The sequence below is a fragment of the Phyllobates terribilis genome, unplaced genomic scaffold (genome assembly GCF_046119375.1).
Source record: "Phyllobates terribilis strain yellow unplaced genomic scaffold, ASM4611937v1 Scaffold_11__3_contigs__length_659146591, whole genome shotgun sequence".
Lineage (NCBI taxonomy): Eukaryota > Metazoa > Chordata > Amphibia > Anura > Dendrobatidae > Phyllobates > Phyllobates terribilis.
This window is the reverse complement of record NW_027362771.1, coordinates 190,606,411-190,627,511: the sequence shown is the minus strand read 5'-3', so window position 1 is coordinate 190,627,511 and position 21,101 is coordinate 190,606,411. Positions and strand designations below refer to the sequence as shown.

The 21,101-nt window shown below is 41.0% G+C and overlaps 1 protein-coding gene across 1 annotated transcript in view; it reads left to right on the top strand.

Moving 5' to 3' along the window:
• MET (MET proto-oncogene, receptor tyrosine kinase) overlaps nt 1–21,101 on the top strand; it is a 166,902-nt gene that overhangs the window by 30,479 nt on the left and 115,322 nt on the right. Inside the window, exon 2 of the mRNA XM_073651913.1 lies at nt 5,403–6,608. Within this exon, the coding sequence (XP_073508014.1) occupies nt 5,418–6,608 (1,191 nt within the window). The 5' untranslated portion in view covers nt 5,403–5,417. The remainder of the gene's footprint in view (nt 1–5,402; nt 6,609–21,101) is intronic.

Below are 21,101 nucleotides of genomic sequence, written 5' to 3'. Positions count from 1 at the left end.
AATAAGAATAAAATAATCAAATCCATATACGCACCTGTCCTAGGTATACCCCGCTGTAATCCTCTGACCTCGGACACCGGTGAGCCAGGGAGAATGAGCCGCTCCAGCGAGCAGGCCCCAGTGCTGCGCTGAGCTCAGGAGCAGTGTCCTGTCATTCACTGAGCTCAGCACAGCTCTGAAGCCGCTCGCTGGAGTGGCTCATTCTCCCCGGCTCCCCGGCGTCAGCAGTCAGAGAATTACATTGAGGTACACCTAGGACAGGGGAGTATAAGGATTTTATTATTTTATTCTTATTTTTACACAGGGACACTGCGGGAGCAGACTACTACTACCTTCATCATTGTGCCTGCTGGTGCCAATCACAGCGCTGGCAGGAACCATGATGAGGTTAGCGTTCTGCACCCGGCACTTGGGAACAGCTCTAACTGTAGCGCTGATTCCCAAGTCCCGGTCCGTGTGATCCTGATGTGGCACACGGTTGCCACATGTGCGACACACACAGGACACAGATATCTCAGGTACCGTTTTTTCCGGTACCGGAAATATATGGACGTGTGAAACCGGCCTTAATTGGGCTCACACTTGGTTTCTTTTTTAATTGTCTCTTTTCCTTTTTTTAGATTTTTATGCAACTACTGTAAACTGTTTAGAACACTAGTCCATTTATAATAGATTTACTTCAGTTTTTCAATGTGTTGGATTTGGTTTAAGTTTTAAGAACCAGAAAAATTAAGGGGTTGTCCAAAATTGGAAAAAAAATTGGTAAAGGCTAGTAATAGTGTGAATTGACAAAACAGGGTTTACAGGGTTGCAGCATTGATGTCACGTAACTGCAGCAGTCAATCACTAGCTGTAGCAATCTTGTGCTGTCTACAACTGAATCACTGCTGATACCAGTGATTGGCTGCTTCTATCATCTGTTGAACATGACCGCTGCAGCCCAAAACTATAAGATCTAAGACAATGGTATTAATGGGATTTATCAAAATATCACATGATATCTTTTTACAACACAGTATTATGGAAGCATTCAGACAATGAAATGTGTATCAATACCTCGGCATTATCTGCTGGAACATGCTGGTAAATACAGAGGCATTTAAAAGAAAAACATCTTTATGGACACATTCCCTTTAATCTTTAACTTCCCCACAAGGCAATGTCTATCTACCCAGTAGTCTGCTGAGCAAACAAGGACATCCAGTTACAGGAACTTTGGATAGCAAATATGGAGCACAACTGACATTAAAACTGGTTAGTGTGAAACCAATAAAAGCATAAAGCTTGGCATACAGCACCGGTAGAAGGACTGCTTTGAAGCTGAGAGGGGGTTATTTAATACTCATGCTCTTTGCCAGAATATTACTTAAACAAACATATTTGTATAATATCATGTTTTCATACTCAAAGAAATCTTGCGAGAAATTAACACCTAATTGCACAGAAATCTCCAGTTGCAAATTATACACTTCAGTTTTCTAGACGCTCTATTGCTAAACATGTAGCATTAAACAACATGCACATTGCATATGCAAGGCATAGAGGCCTACAAGAGTGCATAAACTGCATTACAGCTCCGTAATACATTGCTGGGAGGCTCTGTATTCTTCCCAGAATATTCCGAAGAAGTCTACACAAGCCTGTAAATATATCTTAATATATACTTACCTTGTAATGTCTTCACATCCTGTTCCGTCCAGATGTGTCCGGATCCCAAAATTCCAAGCGGCGGAAGTTCGTCGACCACCATATTGGGACACCCAAGTGATGGGTGTCTCAATATGGAAACTGCTGTTGGTACCAGCTTCTTGCGCGGTACCACCAGCGGAACACCGTCGCGAACACGCCGTACACGCCGCCGCCGGGATTAGCCAAATGATTCACTGACTGTCGCCACCTTTGTACAGGAGGAGCGCATGCGCAGTTTTAATGTAGCCGCCGCTATCTGCCTGCACAAAGATGGTGGCAGTCTGATTTACTGTGCCTGCATGAATTCCACGCAGGCGCAGTGAATCGAATGCAGCAGATGGGGGAGAGAGAAAGCGCACAGGGGGGAGACAGCACATGAGGGGAGAACACAGAACAGGAAGGTGAGAGACAGCAGACAAGGGGGATAGCACATGGGGTAGACAGGTCAAAGAAGAGAGCACAGACCGAAGAAGTTAGCACATGGGGGAAAGAGAGAGTGTATAGGTGGGTGAGCACTTCGGGGACAGGGATTAAAAACTGACACGTCCTCATGATTTTGTTTTGCGGACACAAGATCTGCAAAAATATGGACATGTGAACAGCTAAATAGAGTACAATATGTGCTTCTTCTATCCGTGCAAACCACAGATAGAACATGTACGTGATTCATTGACATCTAATTAAGACTTAAAGCTGGCCACACACATTAAATATTGACCAAACCAACCAATTTCATCCATGAGGATTTGTGTACCGTAAAGCACCACTCCAGCGTTTTTTTTATTGCAGCGCTGGAGTGGTACAACTAATGAAAGATCCCTGAACCTAATATACTCACCACCCGCCGTCTTCTGCTCTTCCTGGCTTCGCTCCAGTCCTGGGCCATTATCTTGCGACTGCAAATATGACTGTCCGGAAGTCAAATGTAACGGTTACAAGCTCTCAATGTCTGCATTCAGAGACTTGCATTGAAAACACTGGAACGATCCGGCAGCTTACAAACTGCTGGAGACCAACTGGATGGGGCAGAAGACAGCAGATAATAAGTATGAGACTAAGTGCAAGGACCTTACATTAGTATCACCACTCTTAACACTGTGATAACACTGATAAGAAAAACACTGGAGTGGGGCATTAAATAAGGTATTTGTATATTAGTACTGGTCTCTTCTCCGCCTTCAATGACAGCCATTCTCATCCATTGATGTATTTGTAACCTGTAACCTTCATCTCTCTGCCTTATAAACTATACTCAGACTTGAAAGGTAATGAGAGGGAAGATCCGGATTTACTGGGACTGAGACACCTGTTTGGAATAGATCAATTTCACAAGGAATCTCATTTTTAGCTTGTCCTGGGAAAGTTCAGGAAGACAAAAATAAGGAGAAATTTGTGCAGACCATCAAAGAGACAGATATTCTTTTAAATTCTGTGTACTTCAGTTTGCATGGCCCTGGGAGAAAACTGACACTGTTATCTACAGGTTTAGGTTACGTGTATTTAGCTACATCAGAACCACAAGCCTTAGGGACAGAAAACAAGACTTCTTACCTTTCAATGCTAGTATATCCAACTGACATGAAAATACCAAGTTCAGTGCAAAACTGCAAAAATATTTCTTCAATGCAAAAACATTCAATCAAAGGGGATAAAGCGCATTCCCATAATGCACCCGTCTTCCTATAAAGTAGCTATTTAATCAGTTGATTATACTAGAATTACTTCTGATAGTGTAGAAAAATACATTTCTGGTGAGAGCCTGCATACAACTTACACCTGAACTCACAAACTCCCTTGCCAACAATTGATGGTAACCCATGTGTCATTAGTCACTTGTAGTAAACACTCTAATCATTAATCACTTGATGAAAAACGCACTACTGTTAGCTTTATGATATAGTCATGTTACTGACAAGGTCACAAGAAAGGCACAAGAACTACATTACTATTATATCAAGTCGGTACGCAAAATGTTATGTCCATAACTCACTCATATATGGGTAACAGGAATAATAAAGCCTACAACACAGAGAAGCCGCACCCATACCCTACTGGTCCCTGTACAGACTAGACAATCCCTAGCTGCACAACTAAAAAACACCACCTCGGACATGGCTTCCTAAAAGACTGTCGAGGGGTTTCTTGTACCTCCTGAGGAACCAGAGGGGAGGCTGCTGTGCACAGCTAACCAGGAGAGGGAAAGTGTGCAAAGGGATACGAGGACCCAGAGTGAGGAAACTTTAAGCATGCGCACAAAGGGCAAATAAGGAGAACTAAGGAGAATAATAAATGAAACAAGAATAATCTCCCACCACCCTAACTGATGAGAAAAGAAAGGTGCTTGGAAGGCAGGCAAACAAACATACAGCAGAAACACATAGAGTGTTTGCCTAGCAGGGAAAATCTCTTCGCTGAATAGCTGGAACTCCTTAGCACTAATCCACTTAGAAGTATAGCCAGCAAGGAAGTGTAGTGAAGGGAGCATATATATAGCCCAACCCAAAATATGATATGGCAACCAAAATGGGAAAATGGGAAATACCTGAAGAGGACCAAACCCAGAAAGGAAAAATAAAGGAACCATTAGCATAAGAACAGGGAAGAAAAGGGCAATAGCTCAACAGACAGGAGAACCAACCACGGAGCAAAAAGTCACCAGATTGAATTCCCAAATGGAGATATGACACAAATATACAACATGAAATGTCGTTTTCATACAGTTTTAAAGGCCATGCAAGAAGGGGATTGTAGAGGGAGGTGGTTGTATACAGGAAAGAGTTCTCTTTTTCTAATCCACTACTAGCTTGATCTTCAAAACCACCCAGAAAAAACTTTATGAAAAAAGCTGATACATTGGGGAAATATTTAAATGACAGTATCATGATATAATGGTGTCACTTGAACTATCCCCTTTAACCTGACTCATGGAAAAACACTTTTAATCTACATTCTGAACCTGCCTGGCGCTCACACTTCCAGCAGGATTCGGGTTTCAGTCACAGGGGCGGGGCCGGCGTGTATTCTGTCACCGCTCTGTGTATACATATCATATACTGCTGGTAAATCCAGAAATATAACTACACACAAATGTAAAAATGCTAAAAGTAAAGAAAATGTATTTATTCATTTTTACCTATACTTAAAAAATCCTTTGCTAAAAGACATGACGTGACTGAATGCCTCTACTTGTCCTACTATATTCAGTAGTATACTGTCTGCAGGATATTGTCAGTGCAAGCATGAGGGTGGCTCATGGAGCAATGAATAAGTGTTTTTCTTGACAATTGTCCTAGCAAACAGCTTCTGACTTTCATAGTGTGATTAATTTTTACACAAGAACTAGAACAACATGATGTATGAGTCACATAATGTTTGCAGCACTCGTACTTGTGTAAAGCCACAGCTCCACTCCTCATAGAGTATGAAATGTCACATTGGTCATCAGTCTAAGCCACATCAAACCGCACCATAGTAATTTAGGATAAAAGAAAAGTGTGAGCTCTGTAAACCTAATCAGTGTAGGGGTAAAATTAGATCTGAAACCACATGAGACAATGCTATTATTGATTAATATTGAGTTAAGGCCAGTTATATTACTGTGTTAAATCTCAAGAAAAACGTCATTCGTTGTCCTCCTTGTGCCATCTAGACATTTACTCATGGTTTCTACTGTTTGTTCACCTTTCCTTTAACTTTTGCTTTTCTTCATGCAGGTACATTACTTCAAGATGCTAAGAAATGTCCCTGCTACCTCAATACTAATAATTGTCTTTGGATTACTGCAATATAGCCTGGAACAATGTGAAGATGCAGCTCAAATGTCAGAGATGAATCTGGATCTAAACTACAACTTTAAGTCCTTCACCACTGACACACCGATACAAAATGTTCTCCAACACAAAGCCTATGTATATGTGGGAGCAGTAAATAAAATCTATGTGCTCAATGAAAACCTTGTGAAGGTATCTGAGTATAAAACTGGACCTGTGCTTGACCATGGAATCTGTGCGTCACCATGTGAAGGATGTCTGGATGAGGCACCTTCATTGAACGGCACCTGGAAAGACAATGTCAACATGGCACTACTATTTGAAGACTTCTATGATGATCAACTTATAAGTTGTGGAAGTGTAAACCAAGGTACATGTCAACGACACATGCTCGACTCTGAGAAACCCTGGGACATATCGAGTGATGTTCATTGCCTGTATTCTACGCCGGTTAAAAACATCACAGGCAACTGTCCTGATTGTGTGGTCAGTGAACTAGGAAGCAAAATCCTGGTGACCGTAAAGGACAGATTTGTCAAGTTCTATGTAGGTAACACTGTATCAAGGTCACAATCCAATATTCATTCCTTGTCAGTCAGAAGACAAAAGGAAACGCAAGATGGCTTTGAGTTCCTCACTGATCATTCCTACTTGGATGTCCTCCCCCAGTTCAGAGATTCATATCCAATCCGATATATTCATACATTTGAAAGTGGAAATTTCATTTATTTTTTAACAGTACAAAGAGAATCAATTAATTCTCCAGCCTATCACACTAGAATTATAAGATTCTGTTCTGCAGACCCAGAGCTGCGCTCTTATATTGAGATGCCCATAGTTTGCATTTATACAGAAAAACGCAGAAAGAGATTGGCTGATCGTGAGTATTTCAATATATTACAAGCTGCATATGTAAGTAAAGCGGGAAAGACCTTGGCAAAAGAACTGGGCTTCAATGAAACTGAAGATATTCTATATGCTGTGTTTGCACAGAGTAATACGGACTCTGCTGAAGCGACCAATAGATCTGCTCTGTGTGCTATGTCTATAAACATGATTAATGACTTCTTCGACAATGGTGCAGAAAAAAACAGCCAGTGTCTGGAGCATTTCTATGAAAGAGACAACTACCAAGCATGCATCCAAAAAGTAAGTTTCACATATTCCCTTATTCTTTATACTGTGTTATAATGCAGCTCAATGGCCTGTACTTGCACTAGAAAAAGATGTGTGGAGTACATATATACAAGATATATCCACGCTTTGTCTTTATTCCATCACTATTTTTTGTACTACAGAATTAACCCCTTAGTGACCGAGCAAATTTTGACCTTAATGACCAGGCCAAATTTTAGAAATCTATAAATTCAGATACACGTCTTTTTCTGTAAAAATTATAATATTTGATTTATATTTATGAGTATGCTAAAATATTAATACTTTTTTTATTGTTCTGTTTTCTATCTATACATTAGTGTCTGATGAAGGTCGTAGTGTGACGACCGAAACGTTACATTGTATGGATTGCAATTTTTGAAAATTACTCTAAGAACAGTGAATATTTCATTAAAGAATTTATTTCATATCACTATATGAGTGCCGGATTATATTCTTAAATTTTAGAAATCTGACCAGTGTCACTTTATGTGGTAATAACTCTGGAACGCTTCAACTGATCCTGGTGATTCTGAGATTGTTTTTTTTTTGTGTGTGACATATTGTAATTCATGATAGTGGTAACATTTGTTCGATATGACTTGAGTTTATTTGTGAAAATTTCACAATTTTGGCAAAAAATGTTTTAAAAAAAATCTCAATTTTCAAACTTTCAGTTGTTATATGCTTAAACCAGTTTGTCATGCTCTACAAATGATTAATAAATAACATTTCCCATGTGTCTACTTTACACATGTATCATTTTTCAAACGTTATTTTGTTAGGATGTTAGAAGGGTTAAAAGTTTAGCAGCAATTTCTAATTTTTTCAACAAACCTGTTTCTTTAGGGACCTATTCAGGTTTAAATGGACCTTGAGGGGCCTATATATTGGAAACATCCCGAAAGTGATACCATTTTAAAAACCGCACCCCTCAAATACTTCAAAACTGTTGAAAGGAAATTTTTTAACCATTCGGGTGTTATATGACGCGCCCCTGGGCCTGTGTCGCGCTGCGTTGCGCACGCGGGAGCTTACCCGGAGCCGGATCTGTTGAGGGTTGTAGTCTCGTGGCGGTGACCCGGTCCGTGCCCAGGGAGTCAAACTGAGCGGCGATGTATCAGCGGTAGATGTTGGACGACTACGCCACCCGTTGAGTACAGCTAAGCTGCTGCTGCAGGGCAGACCGCTGAGGCCGGTGGTAGGATTGTGCAGCGTGATAGTATAACCCCCAACGGGAGGGGTATGGCCTCAGGGCAGCCGACGTGGATGATGGGGGTAGCAGGAACCACTCGGAGACGGTACGGTGTAGTTCAGGGTCTTTACTGGTGACAAAGATAGACCCTCCCGGAGTACTGGCTAGCGATTGGGGCCTGGTCAGTCCTTGAGCAGATGGGATCTCCCCTGGCCAGGCGGAGTTGTAGGCCTCCCAAACTAACTGTACTCTTCTGGCTACCTTGCTAGAGGCGGGTATAAGTAGCCCACGTCCCTGAGTGTACCGTGTGGTGCTCACCCGTATGGCCGGTGACTCGGGGCCTTCTAGTAGCTTCCGCTCCACGACGGCGGTGCTGGTCCCATGCGTGTGACCGTGCCTTCGGGTTTCTTGGCCAGAGGACCTGGAATCCCCTGCCTGACGGATTCTGCTGCTGGGTAGGAGTTAGTCCCCACAGCCTCGGACTCCGGGTCCGGTAAGAAATCTTCTCAGTCAGGGCGAGCTCTGCAGCTGCCAGCCCCTGACTCCTTGTAACACTGCTCCCACAGAGCTCCTGATGTTCTGTTCCTATATTTGCTTCTTTTCTCTGTCTCTACTTCTTCTCTACTCACCAACCCTGCCTTAGCCCTAGGTTTATATAGGGGAAGTTCTTCCCCTCCCAGGACTGGGCAGGAGGTGTGGCATGCATAGGATTCCTGACCAAGAGACCTCCCACCTGCTCTCAGACATAACATTGCTGTTACTGTGGAAACCAGATCCCTGGGGTGCCACATATACAGGAGTTGATTCAAAGTGAAATGAAATGAAAAAAATAAAATTGTACCTCTAAAATGTTGCATTAGCACCAATTTTTTTGCTTTTGCAAGAGGAAACACCAAAAAAGTGGACCCCACAGTTTTGTACTAACTTTCTTACGAGCGCGACAATACCCTATATGTAGTCAAAAAGTTCTGTTTGGAGAAACGGCAGAGCTCAGAACGGAAAGAGCAATATTTGAATTTTGAAACACAAATTTGGCTGAAAGAGATGGCGGGCACCATGCCACATTTGCAGGGCCCCTATGGTGCCTAAACAGCAGAAACCCCCCACAACTGACCACATTTTGGAAGCTACACCCCTCAAGGATTATATCCAGGGGTATATTGAGCATTTTGAACCCAAAGGTACTGCAGAGAATTTGATAATATTAGGTCGTCATATTGAAAATGTAAACTTTTTTCACAAAATCTTTCTTTAGCCCCAAGTTTTTCACTTTTGCAAGACGTAACACTAAAAATTAGACCCCACAGTTTGTTACCCACTTTCTTATGAGTGCGGCAATACCCCACACGTAATCAAAAAGTTCTGTTTGGACAAACGGCAGAGCTCAGTGGAAGGGGCAGTATTTGAATTCTGCAAAACACAAATTTGTCTCTATATATTAACATATTTGCAGAGCCTGTGTGGTTCAAGAACAACAGAAATCCCCCATAAATGTCTTTTTTGTCAATTATACCCTGTAATATATTTATCTAGGGAGGTAGTGAGTAGTTTGATGCCACCATTTTTTATACAGTTGATGCAACACAAGTTTGAACATTTACAATTTGCATTTTTTTCACTGTCTTTTTTTATGAATCTGTTTTGTACATTCTGAGGAACAAACCTCAAATTTTATGGCACTAGTTTTTCAGTGTTCAGAAATAAATCCAATATGGCACCAATGTGAGCACTGGACAATCGGCTGTGTCTATAATGAGTGGCGCACAGTTTGGTCTTTAGGGTAATATTGATGGAATTCCACGACCCATTCAAAGCTTAGAGACATTGAGCTACCAAACAAGAAAATCCTTCTATAAATTATTACTTTCAGAGGGAGGCATGCACCTAAAAGCACATTTGCTGATTATAAAACTTGGTCTTGCTAACAAAGCAGTTGTCTTGCAATTGCATACATTGTAGCAGGAAGAATAAACTGTACTGGAAGAAGGGCAAAATGTTAAAATGTGGAGGAAAATGCAGCCAACTATGAGGCAAACATGAGTTTGTTCCAAAGATGAAAGAACACCAGCAGGGCTCGAATGACAGGTTTATCCTTCAGAGACTGGTCTTATAATGTCCGTTTAGCTCCATCAATCCCTATATGAGAGACGACTGTGCCAATAGACGTGGTACACCATAGCAGGCTCCCGCCCGCCAAGGTAGGAACATACCCACTATGTGCACAAAATAACCAATCCCCTACAGAATCCTGAAAGTATTGTCTGGTACTAGAGGTTCGGCAAGAAGCATGCAGTAAAGCCCATAGTGTATAAGTACAGAACAGCCTCATTATTAGAGATCCTTCAATAAAATGATTATGCCCGTATCACCAATATAAGTAATATAAATGGAAAGAAAAGTTTTGTGTAGCAAGACATAGTTATAAAAGTAGTCAAAGTACGATTTGAATGGTCAAAAATGTTTATGTGAATAATCAAGTCCTAGAATTGTCAAATGACCTGACTTTTCAAGAACATTTGTGGTGTTCACATTCTAGAGTATACAGATGGAGACATGTGAACGAGAATTTGCCTGAATAATATTTTGGTATGTGATGTACAAGTCCTGGAATTAATTGTCAGATGACCTGACTTTTCTAGAAGGTTTGTTGTGTCTACATTCTGGAGTATACAGATGTGGGCATTTGGACGAGAATTTGTTTGAATAATATTTTGGTATGTGAGTGATCAAGTCCTGGAATTATTTATCAGATGATCTGACTTTTCAACATTTGTGAGGTCCACATTCTGGAGTATACATATGTGCTTCCTACAAACCCAGCATTTTTTGGGGGGGTGGGTTTGGGTGGAAGTGGCAGGAACGGGGAAAATAAAATGTCACTCTGATAGTCTCCGGACATCCTCTGACTTGAAGACTGTCTCCTGTGCCGTTGATTCAAATATGAGACACTCGACAATTTTCTCCTGGAACTGGAGTGAGTGCTCCTTGTGACTTTTTATAGAGGACAAAGCTGTTATAAGTAGCAATCTGGATGAGGTAGATTGCTACCTTTTTGTGGTGAGGTCCTGATCTTTCGGCTTCACCAGGTTTTATTGAAGCACCTGGTCTGACAAGTCAACGCCTCCCATATATTTATTATAGTCTGTGATACAGACCAGTTTTTCCTTGTCTCTGGTGGCGCCCCTGTCTCTGACCGTCACAGTGGTGTCCGCATGCAGCGTGGTCAGCATGTACACGTCCTTTCTGTCATTCCACTTCACTGCAAGAAGTTGGTCACATGCAAGTGAGAATGACAACCCCCTCTCCAAATGTCTGGACACCAACTGTGACGGAAAACCTACTTGTTTTTTGGACTGTCCCACAGGCCCCTGTATTTGCAGCGTGGATGGATTTTTTATAGGGGGATACAAGTATAATAATTATCTCTGTATATGTAGTACCCTTGATGAAGAAATGGCGTCATTAGCTCCCAGACAATTTTACCTGGGATGCCAATTGTCTCGGGGGAAGTTTGGGGGGTTAATTTGGCGGTTCCTACCTTCATAAATTAGGAAGTTGCATGTGTACCCTGTTGTGCTCTCACACATTTTGTATAGTTTGACACTGTATTTGGCGCCCTTGGAGGGGATAAATTGTCGGAATAACAGACGGCCCTTGAAACTCACGGACTCGTCAACTGCAACCTTTTGCTCTGGGGTATACAAATTTAAAAATAAATCTTGTAGGAGGGAAATTAGGGGGCTCAATTTGTTAAAGCAATCGTAGTTGGGGTCATTTCTTGAGGGGATTTGGAAATTATCACTAAAATGAAGGAATCTTATTAGAGTTTTTTTTTTACTACACCCATGTTCAGGGTAATACCTGCAAAAAATGTTATTTTGGGGACATTTGTGGGGATCCATGAATGGGAATAAAAGGCAATGTTTTTTTTTAAATGTATTGATGGGCATATAAGTTTGTTTGGTGGGCAATCAATTGTACAAAATGAAAATTTGGAAAAAAAAATCACAGCAGGTCAAATTAGTTACATCATCTTTTATACCAGGGGAAATTTGCAGGGAAAGGGAACTGTCGGGATACCACAGTGAAGAGGGGACTGCGTAACTTGGCTCTGCCTCTGACACTTCAACAGTGATGACTGACTCCACTACCATCGGGCTGTGGGATCCCGTGGGCCGTGGACTGTTCTGCTTCAGAGGCAGATTCCATTTCATTCCCGGAACTGCCGGAGAGGCTATACGCTTGGCCCGCGGTGAATGTTCTGTGGGCCATTTTTATATTGTATATGCCTACATAACAAAAAAAACTAAACCTAATCTAACACTACTAGATCTAAACTTAATCTAACACTAGCAATTTTTATTTTCTTTTATTATTTTTGTTTTTGTTATTTATTTTTTTATATATTTTTTGTAACTTTTGAAAAAACTGTATCCCTAAGCTTAACCCTAATGGCAAATAATGAAAGAAATAAAAATTCTTTAATAAAAAAAAAAATAAAAAATTTAATCTGACTAGGGCGGTGACACAGGGGTGATTATGAGACTGATGAAGGATTTATTGACACTGAGATAGAAATTAGATTTTTTTTTCTGACAGGACAGCACTTGGACGTAGTTTATCCTTCTTCTCTCCCAGAACAACTACAAGGAGAGAAGGGAGAGGCAGAGCCCAAGTGCTGCCACATTTACTAATATTGGGGCTTTTGATCTCTGTGTTAGGGTCTATCACAGTAATCAAAAGCCATCAGCCAATGAGAAAAATCCCAGTGGTTGCCGGGTGCAAGCAGGCAGATCTCGGCGGGGGGAATGTGCATGTGCCTGCCATTTTGTTTCTGGAGAAAGAGAAGGGTGCCCGTGGGATCACGGATGCTGTACAAATGTACCATGGGTGACTTGGGAACATCATTTCTCTCTCCTCTGACATGTTATATCATGTCAGAGGAAAGAAAAAATATTTTTAAACTGGATCACACATTATTTTTTACGTAATCGCTGTTATTCATTGAATAACAGTGACAACGTGATCGGGGACCGGAAAAACGGTCCCTGATCGTGTTCTCCAGTGTCTCAGCTACCGGGGGTAGCTGAAACCCCAGAGAATTTCCGACTCTGGGGGGGGGGGGGCACTACAGAGTGCCCCCCATGTGAACGAGAATTTGCCTGAATAATATTTTGGTATGTGAAGTACAAGTCCTGGAATTAATTGTCAGTTGACCTGACTTTTCAAGAACATTTGTGGGGGAAAACATTCTGGAGTATACAAATGACGTGATCGTATATCCCGCAATATTTTTATTTTTTTTTTTTCGTTTTGACTTAATTACTTTCCTATAAGATGTTAAATATTTATAACATGTGCATGATCCATAGTATTCATATTACAAAATAAACAACTTTACGTCATTTTATTCATTTTCTTTGCAGTGTATGGGTCAGCCTTGAGATTAGGTGGAGGGTACGGCTTATTTATGTATAACTTGAACTCTTAAACTTTACATTTTGTTTGAGAAATAGGACTCTCCTGTAAGTGATAAGGGTACTTGACATGTTCTCTGTTGTAGCAAGAATCTGGCGTATACATTCGACTACATGAATTACTAGTGATTTTGTCTGCACATAGCCTTGTGTCATTCTCAATGTAATATCAGTCAGATTTCAGCAGTCAACCAATATTGACAGTCTCCATACAAAATAGGATAATTCCCATTTTATCTTTTTCTTCTTATGTACAAGTCAGTTGTAGATAAGACAAGAATATTTAGTAACCAGGGTAGACACAGACAGAAGAGGGCCCCTGTGCAAGAATAGTATATGGGCTCTTTGCAGTCCAGTATGTCATCATAATGCACAAGTCATCCTGCTTTGGAGGTAGAAGTGGCCCCCTTACCTCCTGGGCCCCTGGTGGCTGCACCAATGTTATGTCCACCGCTGAGTAACAACGTGAAGAGCATACCTCACAGTTTTGCAGCATTAACAAAGTCATTTTACTCCTATTGAAGCCCTTGATTCCCCTTTTATTGTACCCATAAAGCATGATGCCAAAAGTGCGCCACAGACACTGGATGATACCCACACAGTGAACTCCTTCACAGTACCCTCCATTGAACAATATGATGATCCTATTGTACCCCACCTCAACTTCCCCAGCAAAGTATGGTGACCTCAACACAGTATGATCCCCCAAATGTGACCCTCGCACACCCCACCATGTAATATAATGGGCCTACATACAGTGTAAAGGTCCCACACCTCTCCACACTGTATAATTGCCCCCACTAGCCCTCAAAGCAGTATAATAGTCCCCACACAGCCCTCCACACAGTATGATGGACCCCACACAAACCTTCACACTGTATAATTACTTGTATACAGGATAATGGCCCCCATATAGCCCTCGTTAAAGTATAAAGGCTCCCACATAGCCCTCCAAATATTATAATAGCCCCCACATAGCCCTCCAAATATTATAATAGGCCCCACATAGCCTTCCATATAGTATATTGGGCCCCACATTGCCTCCCATATAGTATAATGCAACCCATAGTCCTCCATATAGTATAAAGCATCCCATAGTCCTATATATAGTATAATGCACTCCCCATAGTCCTTCATAAAGTATAATGCAATGCACCCTAGAGTCCTTCACATAGTATAATACACCCCCATAGTCCTTCATATAGTTTAATGCATCCCATAGTTTTCCATATAGTATAATGCACCCCCATAGTCCTCTTTATCATATAATGCACCCCCCATAGTCCTCCATAAAATTTAATGCACCCCATAGTGCTCCATACAGTATTATGGGCACCACCATGTACCCACTGATTTAAAAAAAAAATACAATACTCACCTCTCCTCCTCCTAACCCCAATACTCACCTCTCCTCCTTGTAACCCCAATGCTCCTTTGTCTCCGGTGAGCATTCTGAAGCGCCGCACACCTCAGCACAGCAGGCACTATGTAATGACGTCACTGAGCAGAGATGTCTGATGATGAAGAAGAATTATGTAGAAGGGAACATCAGTTGACACTCCCTCTTTCATCATTGCTTTCAACTGTATTGGCATCCAGGATGACTAGCCGGAGGCCTGGTGCCGGCGCTGGCAACGGGCCCCATAGCGGCCCCTTGCCTGCAGCCGTTGGCGGTACACCACTGAGTGACAGGGAAAAGTGACAACTCTGCTCATTGTAATCTGTGTATTCCTTGGGAAGGAACCTTGTTATCCAAGCAACAGTACAGAAAAAGATTTTGTTTGTAATTTTGTATTAAACTATTGCAAAACAGGGTTGTATATGGGATTATTTTAATTTCAGTGATGTTAGAAATAAAGGAAAAAGTATCATTTGAAGTTTACCAAAAATATGGGCTCAACTCATCTAAAAGTATGGACTGCTGAAATGTTTAATTTAGATAACACATTAAAAGAAATATGCCATCGGAAAGTGATCTATTGTTTAAAGGATTACACCAGGGAGATAAAAATGCATTTCAATATACATGCTATCTGAAATGGTAGAGGCTTATATATCTCCATGTTTTTATGTGTAACTTTGTGTAATTTGTACTATTTCTCACTGTGACATCACATTAAAGCACTGCTTCTGCTCCTGAGTGCTGTCCCTTTTGGGATGCTATAATAGACATCAGGGTTATGGCTTTTGTCTTGCTGCTTTAGCAAGCCAGCCCCTTCACCAAGGCTTATCACAACCTGTATGTGGGTTTGATATCCTCCTTCCACCTGTAAAGGAGTATGGAGTGAGAGCTGGAGAATCAGGGAGAGAGAATTAACAAGTCACATGCAAGCTGTGAAGATGTAGGCTGCAGTTCAGAAGGAGCGTAAGGGAACTGTGATAGACTGTGATAAGCCTTGGTCATGGGGCTGGCCTGCATAAGCAACAAAAGGGACATAAGTTTGATAATTTTAGACAGAATGTAGATTACCGCAATTTCCTCCGGGATAAAATAAAGTATATCTTATCTTATCTTATTAAAATGTATTTTCCCTGCAGTACCCCTATATATGAGGTTTTTGTGTTAAATGAATTTTTAATTTTTTCAACAATTTTTTTTCCATATCACAAACTGTATTAAAAATTTTAATTTTAAATTTTGTATTTTTTTTAAATCATGATATGAAAAAAAATGACATTGTAAAAAAAGGAACAAAATGTAACACAAAAACCTAATTAAAACTTTTTTTTCTGATGATTCATGATTATCACCTATACTGTGGATGTTTGATTATTATCCCTCACTAGAATGAGGATCCCATATTCGTACTTGAGTTAAATGTTCACACGTGCTCACTACAGCTCTATTCAAAGTCTATTGGATGGACAGAGATGGTTGAGCACTTTATTCCGCTTTCTTCATCAGTTCCTTGAGTCTTTGAATAGAGTAATAGTGATCTCTTGTGACCACTGCTCCATTCAAAGTGGAGATGTGGAGCCCTAATCCTCAGTACAACCATTTCTATAGTAAAAATCTGCTTATGCATATGTATTTCACTAGGGAGAGGGGAAAAACTGGTACAGGGGATCGAACATAGGGAAACACAGCATGCTGAACTTACTTTCACCAACATATGCTTTTGAAGAACTACTAGGCTGACCCCATAGATGAGCTCCTCTCACAACTTGCAACACACAGTCTATGTATTAAAAAGGACTTTGAACCCAATCCATTAAGACTGGCATTGTATATGCCAGCTTTAATGGAGGCATTACTGGCAAAAGATGCACCACATTCATTAAGAGGCACATGCCTTTTAAAGGGAATCTGTCACCAGGTTTTTGCTGCCTCATCTGAGAGCAGCACAATGTAGGAAAAGAGACCCTGATTCCAGCAATATATCACTTAGTTTACTGGGTGCAGCAGTTATGACACAGAGTTTTTAGATATAGCATGTAGCAGAGCTCAAAAAGCTAAACCCGCCCAGACGACACCTCTCTATTTACATTGCCTATTAACAGTGAGCTGCTTGTCAGAGGATGGGAGTGATCGGACCAGAGCTCAGGTGCACTGTAGTCAGGACAATGATAATCTCCTAGTGATAAAACCTTCATTGTACACTGTGTGCAGAATTATTAGGCAAATGAGTATTTTGATCACATGATACTTTTTATACATGTTGTCCTACTCCAAGCTGCATAGGCTTGAGAGCCAACTGCCAATTAAGTAAATCTGGTGATGTGCATCTCTGTAATGAGGAGGGGTGTTGACTAATGACATCAACACCCTATATAAGGTGTGCTTAATTATTAGGCAACTTCCTTTCCTTTGGCAAAATGGGTCAGAAAAGAGATTTGACGGGCTCTGAAAAGTCCAAAATTGTGAGATGTCTTGCAGAGGGATGCAGCAGTCTTGAAATTTCCAAACTTTTGAAGCATGATCACCGAAAAATCAAGCGTTTCATGGCAAATAGCCAACAGGGTCGCAATAAGCGTGTTGCCCAAAAAAGGCGCAACATAACTGCCCATGAATTGAGGAAAATCAAGCGTGAAGCTGCCAAGATGCCATTCGCCACCACTTTTGCCATATTTCAGAGCTGCAACGTTACTGGAGTATCAAAAAGCACAAGGTTTGCGATACTCAGGGACATGGCCAAGGTAAGGAAGGCTGAAAAACGACCAACTTTAAACATGAAACATAGGATAAAACGTCAAGAATGGGCCAAGAAATATCTTAAGACTGATTTTTCAAAGGTTTTATGGACTGATGAAATGAGAGTGACTCTTGATGGGCCACATGGATGGGCCAGAGGCTGGATCAGTAAAGGGCAGAGAGCTCCACTCCGACTCAGACGCCAGCAAGGTGTAGGTGGGGTACTGGTATGGGCTGGTATCATCAAAGATGAACTTGTGGGACCTTTTCGGGTTGAGGATGGAGTGAAGCTCAACTCCCAGACCTACTGCCAGTTTCTGGAGGACAACTTCTTCAAGCAGTGGTACAGGAAGAAGTCGGTATCTTTCAAGAAAAACATGATTTTCATGCAGGACAATGCTCCATCACATGCATCCAACTACTCCACAGCGTGGCTGGCCAGTAAAGGTCTAAAAGAAGAAAAAATAATGAAAGGCCCCCTTGTTCACCTGATCTGAACCCCATAGAGAACCTGTGGTCCATCTTAAAATGTAAGATCTACAGGGAGGGAAAACAGTACACCTCTTGGAATAGTGTCTGGGAGGCTGTGGTGGCTGCTGCACGCAATGTTGATCGAAAACAGATCAAGCAACTGACAGAATCTATGGATGGAAGGCTGTTGAGTGTCATCATAAAGAAAGGTGGCTATATTGATCACTAATTTTTGGGGTTTTTGTTTTTGCATGTCAGAAATGTTTATTTCTAAATTTTGTGCACTGATATTGGTTTACCTGGTGAAAATAAAAAAGTGAGATGGGATTATATTTGGTTTTTATTAAGTTGCCTAATAATTCTGCACAGTAATAGTTACCTGCACAAACAGATATCCTCCTAAGATAGCCAAATCTAAAAAAAAAACACTCCAAATTCCAAAAATATTAAGCTTGGATAATTATGAGTTTTTTTGGGTTGATTGAGAACATAGTTCTTGATCAATAATAAAAAATAATCCTCTAAAATACAACTTGCCTAATTATTCTGCACACAGTGTAAGTAAACAACAGTACACAGCCTAATAAATCACACATCGCTGAATTGATTTGAAATTGTCTCAGCTGCTACATCACGCGGTCCTCAGATTAAATAGCCAAAACCTGCTGACAGATTTCCTTTAATAAATTTGGCACATTTTACAATTTATGTACTCCTTGCCAAAAATGCTTCTCTAGGCAGGGATTGGTGCACATTTATGGCATAATTTATTGCACTTTTGAGGGTAAGTTATTTTAAATTTAATGGGCAGGCTTCTCCAAGCCCCATATCACCTCAGCTCTACCCACTTTGGTAAAGGTAGTTGATATTGGCATAAAAATGTCAATGTCACAACATGTTATGCTCCATAATTTTGAAGCATTTCAAAGAGAAAACAGGTTATAACTCCTTGATGAATAGGGTGTTTGTCTTTTCTACATAATAATGCAGCTACTTGGTGAAGCTGTTCATTAAACTGTCAGATATTGATAGAATAGAATAAAACAGAACTTTGATAAGGACTAAGGCTAAGTGCTCACGATGCAGAAATGCTCCGGATTTTTTCTGAGTGTTTCTGCAGTTCCCTGGCAGAAAAAACGCATGCGGATTGTACATGTGGATTGTACATGGTGATTTTACATGCGTCTTTCCTGCCAGAGACAAGCGGATGTGAAGCGTTCTTCACTTTCATTTCCACATGCACTTTCCAAGCGATTTTAGCATCACTTGGAAAGTGCTTGACAACTTGGTCACACTATATAAATCCATGCAACCGGCATGGATTTATATAGTGTGACCGTAAAAGAATGGTAAAAAATAAATATTATACTTACCTTCTGATGGCTCCCGGTGTCCTTATCCGATCCGTCCGGTGTCCCCGGTGTCTAGCGGTGGTCTAAAAGAACCTGCCATGATGTCATTTAGTCATGTGACGGGTCACGTGACTGCCGATGTCAGCGGCCGCGTGACCCATCACATGACTAAATGCCGTCATGGCAGGTCCTTTTAGACCATCGTGAGCTGCCGGCGAGCCAGGACGGATCGCTATGGAGACTGGGACCATCAGAAGGTAAGTATAATGCATATTTTTTATTTTATTCTTTTTTTTTTACAGGTACTATGGTACCCGGGTCTGGAGGAGAGTCTCCTCTTCTCCAAACCCGGGTACTATCCGTACATTGAACCGCATGACATCCGCATGTGCACATGTATTGATGTGGATATTATGAGATTCAATGCAAGTCAATGGCGGCAAAAGCGCTGTGATTCCGCAAAATAATTTGTAGTGCTGCGGATTTTTCCGCAATGATAATCCGCAGCGGAAATTTCCGCAGCATGTGCGCAGCACATGCGGATTATCATTGGGGAACATGGCAGGCCTTCTACCAAGCATTTTTTAAGCGTTTCTGCAGCGGAAAAGCTTAAACGCATAGTGAACACACAGCCTTATACTAGGGTCACCACTAAGGGCATCCTGAGATTCGATAGAAGTGCCTATGATACTATTCAGATCCTGAGGTCAGCAACCAAACCAATGGTGCCATTATAATTCACACAGATGAATCCACCCAGATGAGGAGTATGAATATTTGGAGGAGATAAAAAGCTTTTGTGGAGTACAAGTGACTGAGTACAACCAAAATCAAATGATACCCCGGTATCCCACTGTGCCTGGTCAGCCGCTGCTGCCCCTGCAGAGTTTTTACATGTTGATGTCTCTCGGGAACGTCGTGACACCAGTTCTCAGATAAGATGAACCGTTTTTCTTTCCTGCTTACATGGCAGATGTCACATCAATCCAACCTCTTGAAGTTGCGCATAAGTTGATTGTGCCAACTTTATGTCTTCTCTTCAGTAACACATTTAATAACCATGTTTCTGTTCCTCTATGACAACAGTCCAGTGGCTAAATAATAACCATAATGACTAACTTGATGACTAAAACTCTTTGAAGGCTTAACAATAATTCCTCCTAAAACAAAACGTTCTATTTAAGTGGCTTAACTGATATTATATCCAGTGGTGAACATTTACCTGCTAAGGGTTCACCCCTCAGTCTGATTTACTGGCAGAGGTGACACACTAAGGCTCACAATTACACATTATTTGATATAATATAAACGGCATTGTGATATTTTATTCTCTATCCCTTCTTTTTCTCATTCACTTTCTCTGAACTCATTGTCTTAACACAAATTAGTATTAAAACAAAATATCTAAAAATTATCACTTCATGATATATGAATGGGCAGAATTAGTAAGCATAAAATTGTGTGTAGTGAGGATTTAGGAGAGAATGCAGTCAGATTCATAATACACAGATAGACATTTATTCTTAGCTCTGTAATTTTAACTACTCCCTACTACCTTAGGAACGCAATCCTTTCAAAAACTATGTGAGTGACTACCAATGGAAAGGAATAGTAAATCAGTAAGGTAGAGCGTAATAAATATATAATATATAACTTTTAATATGATATATCAAAAAAAGCCTTTAGGCTGCAAACCAGATAACCGTCCCCCACAAGTGGATGAGGGATTTTTCTTATTCAGCCATAACGGTTGACATACCAGACCCCGTAGATTTTTGGCTCTTTCTCCCCTAAGGATTCGCCAAATGAAACGCTTTGGGTGTATTAGGGGGCACTCATTCATGTGATCCGGGGAGCTTA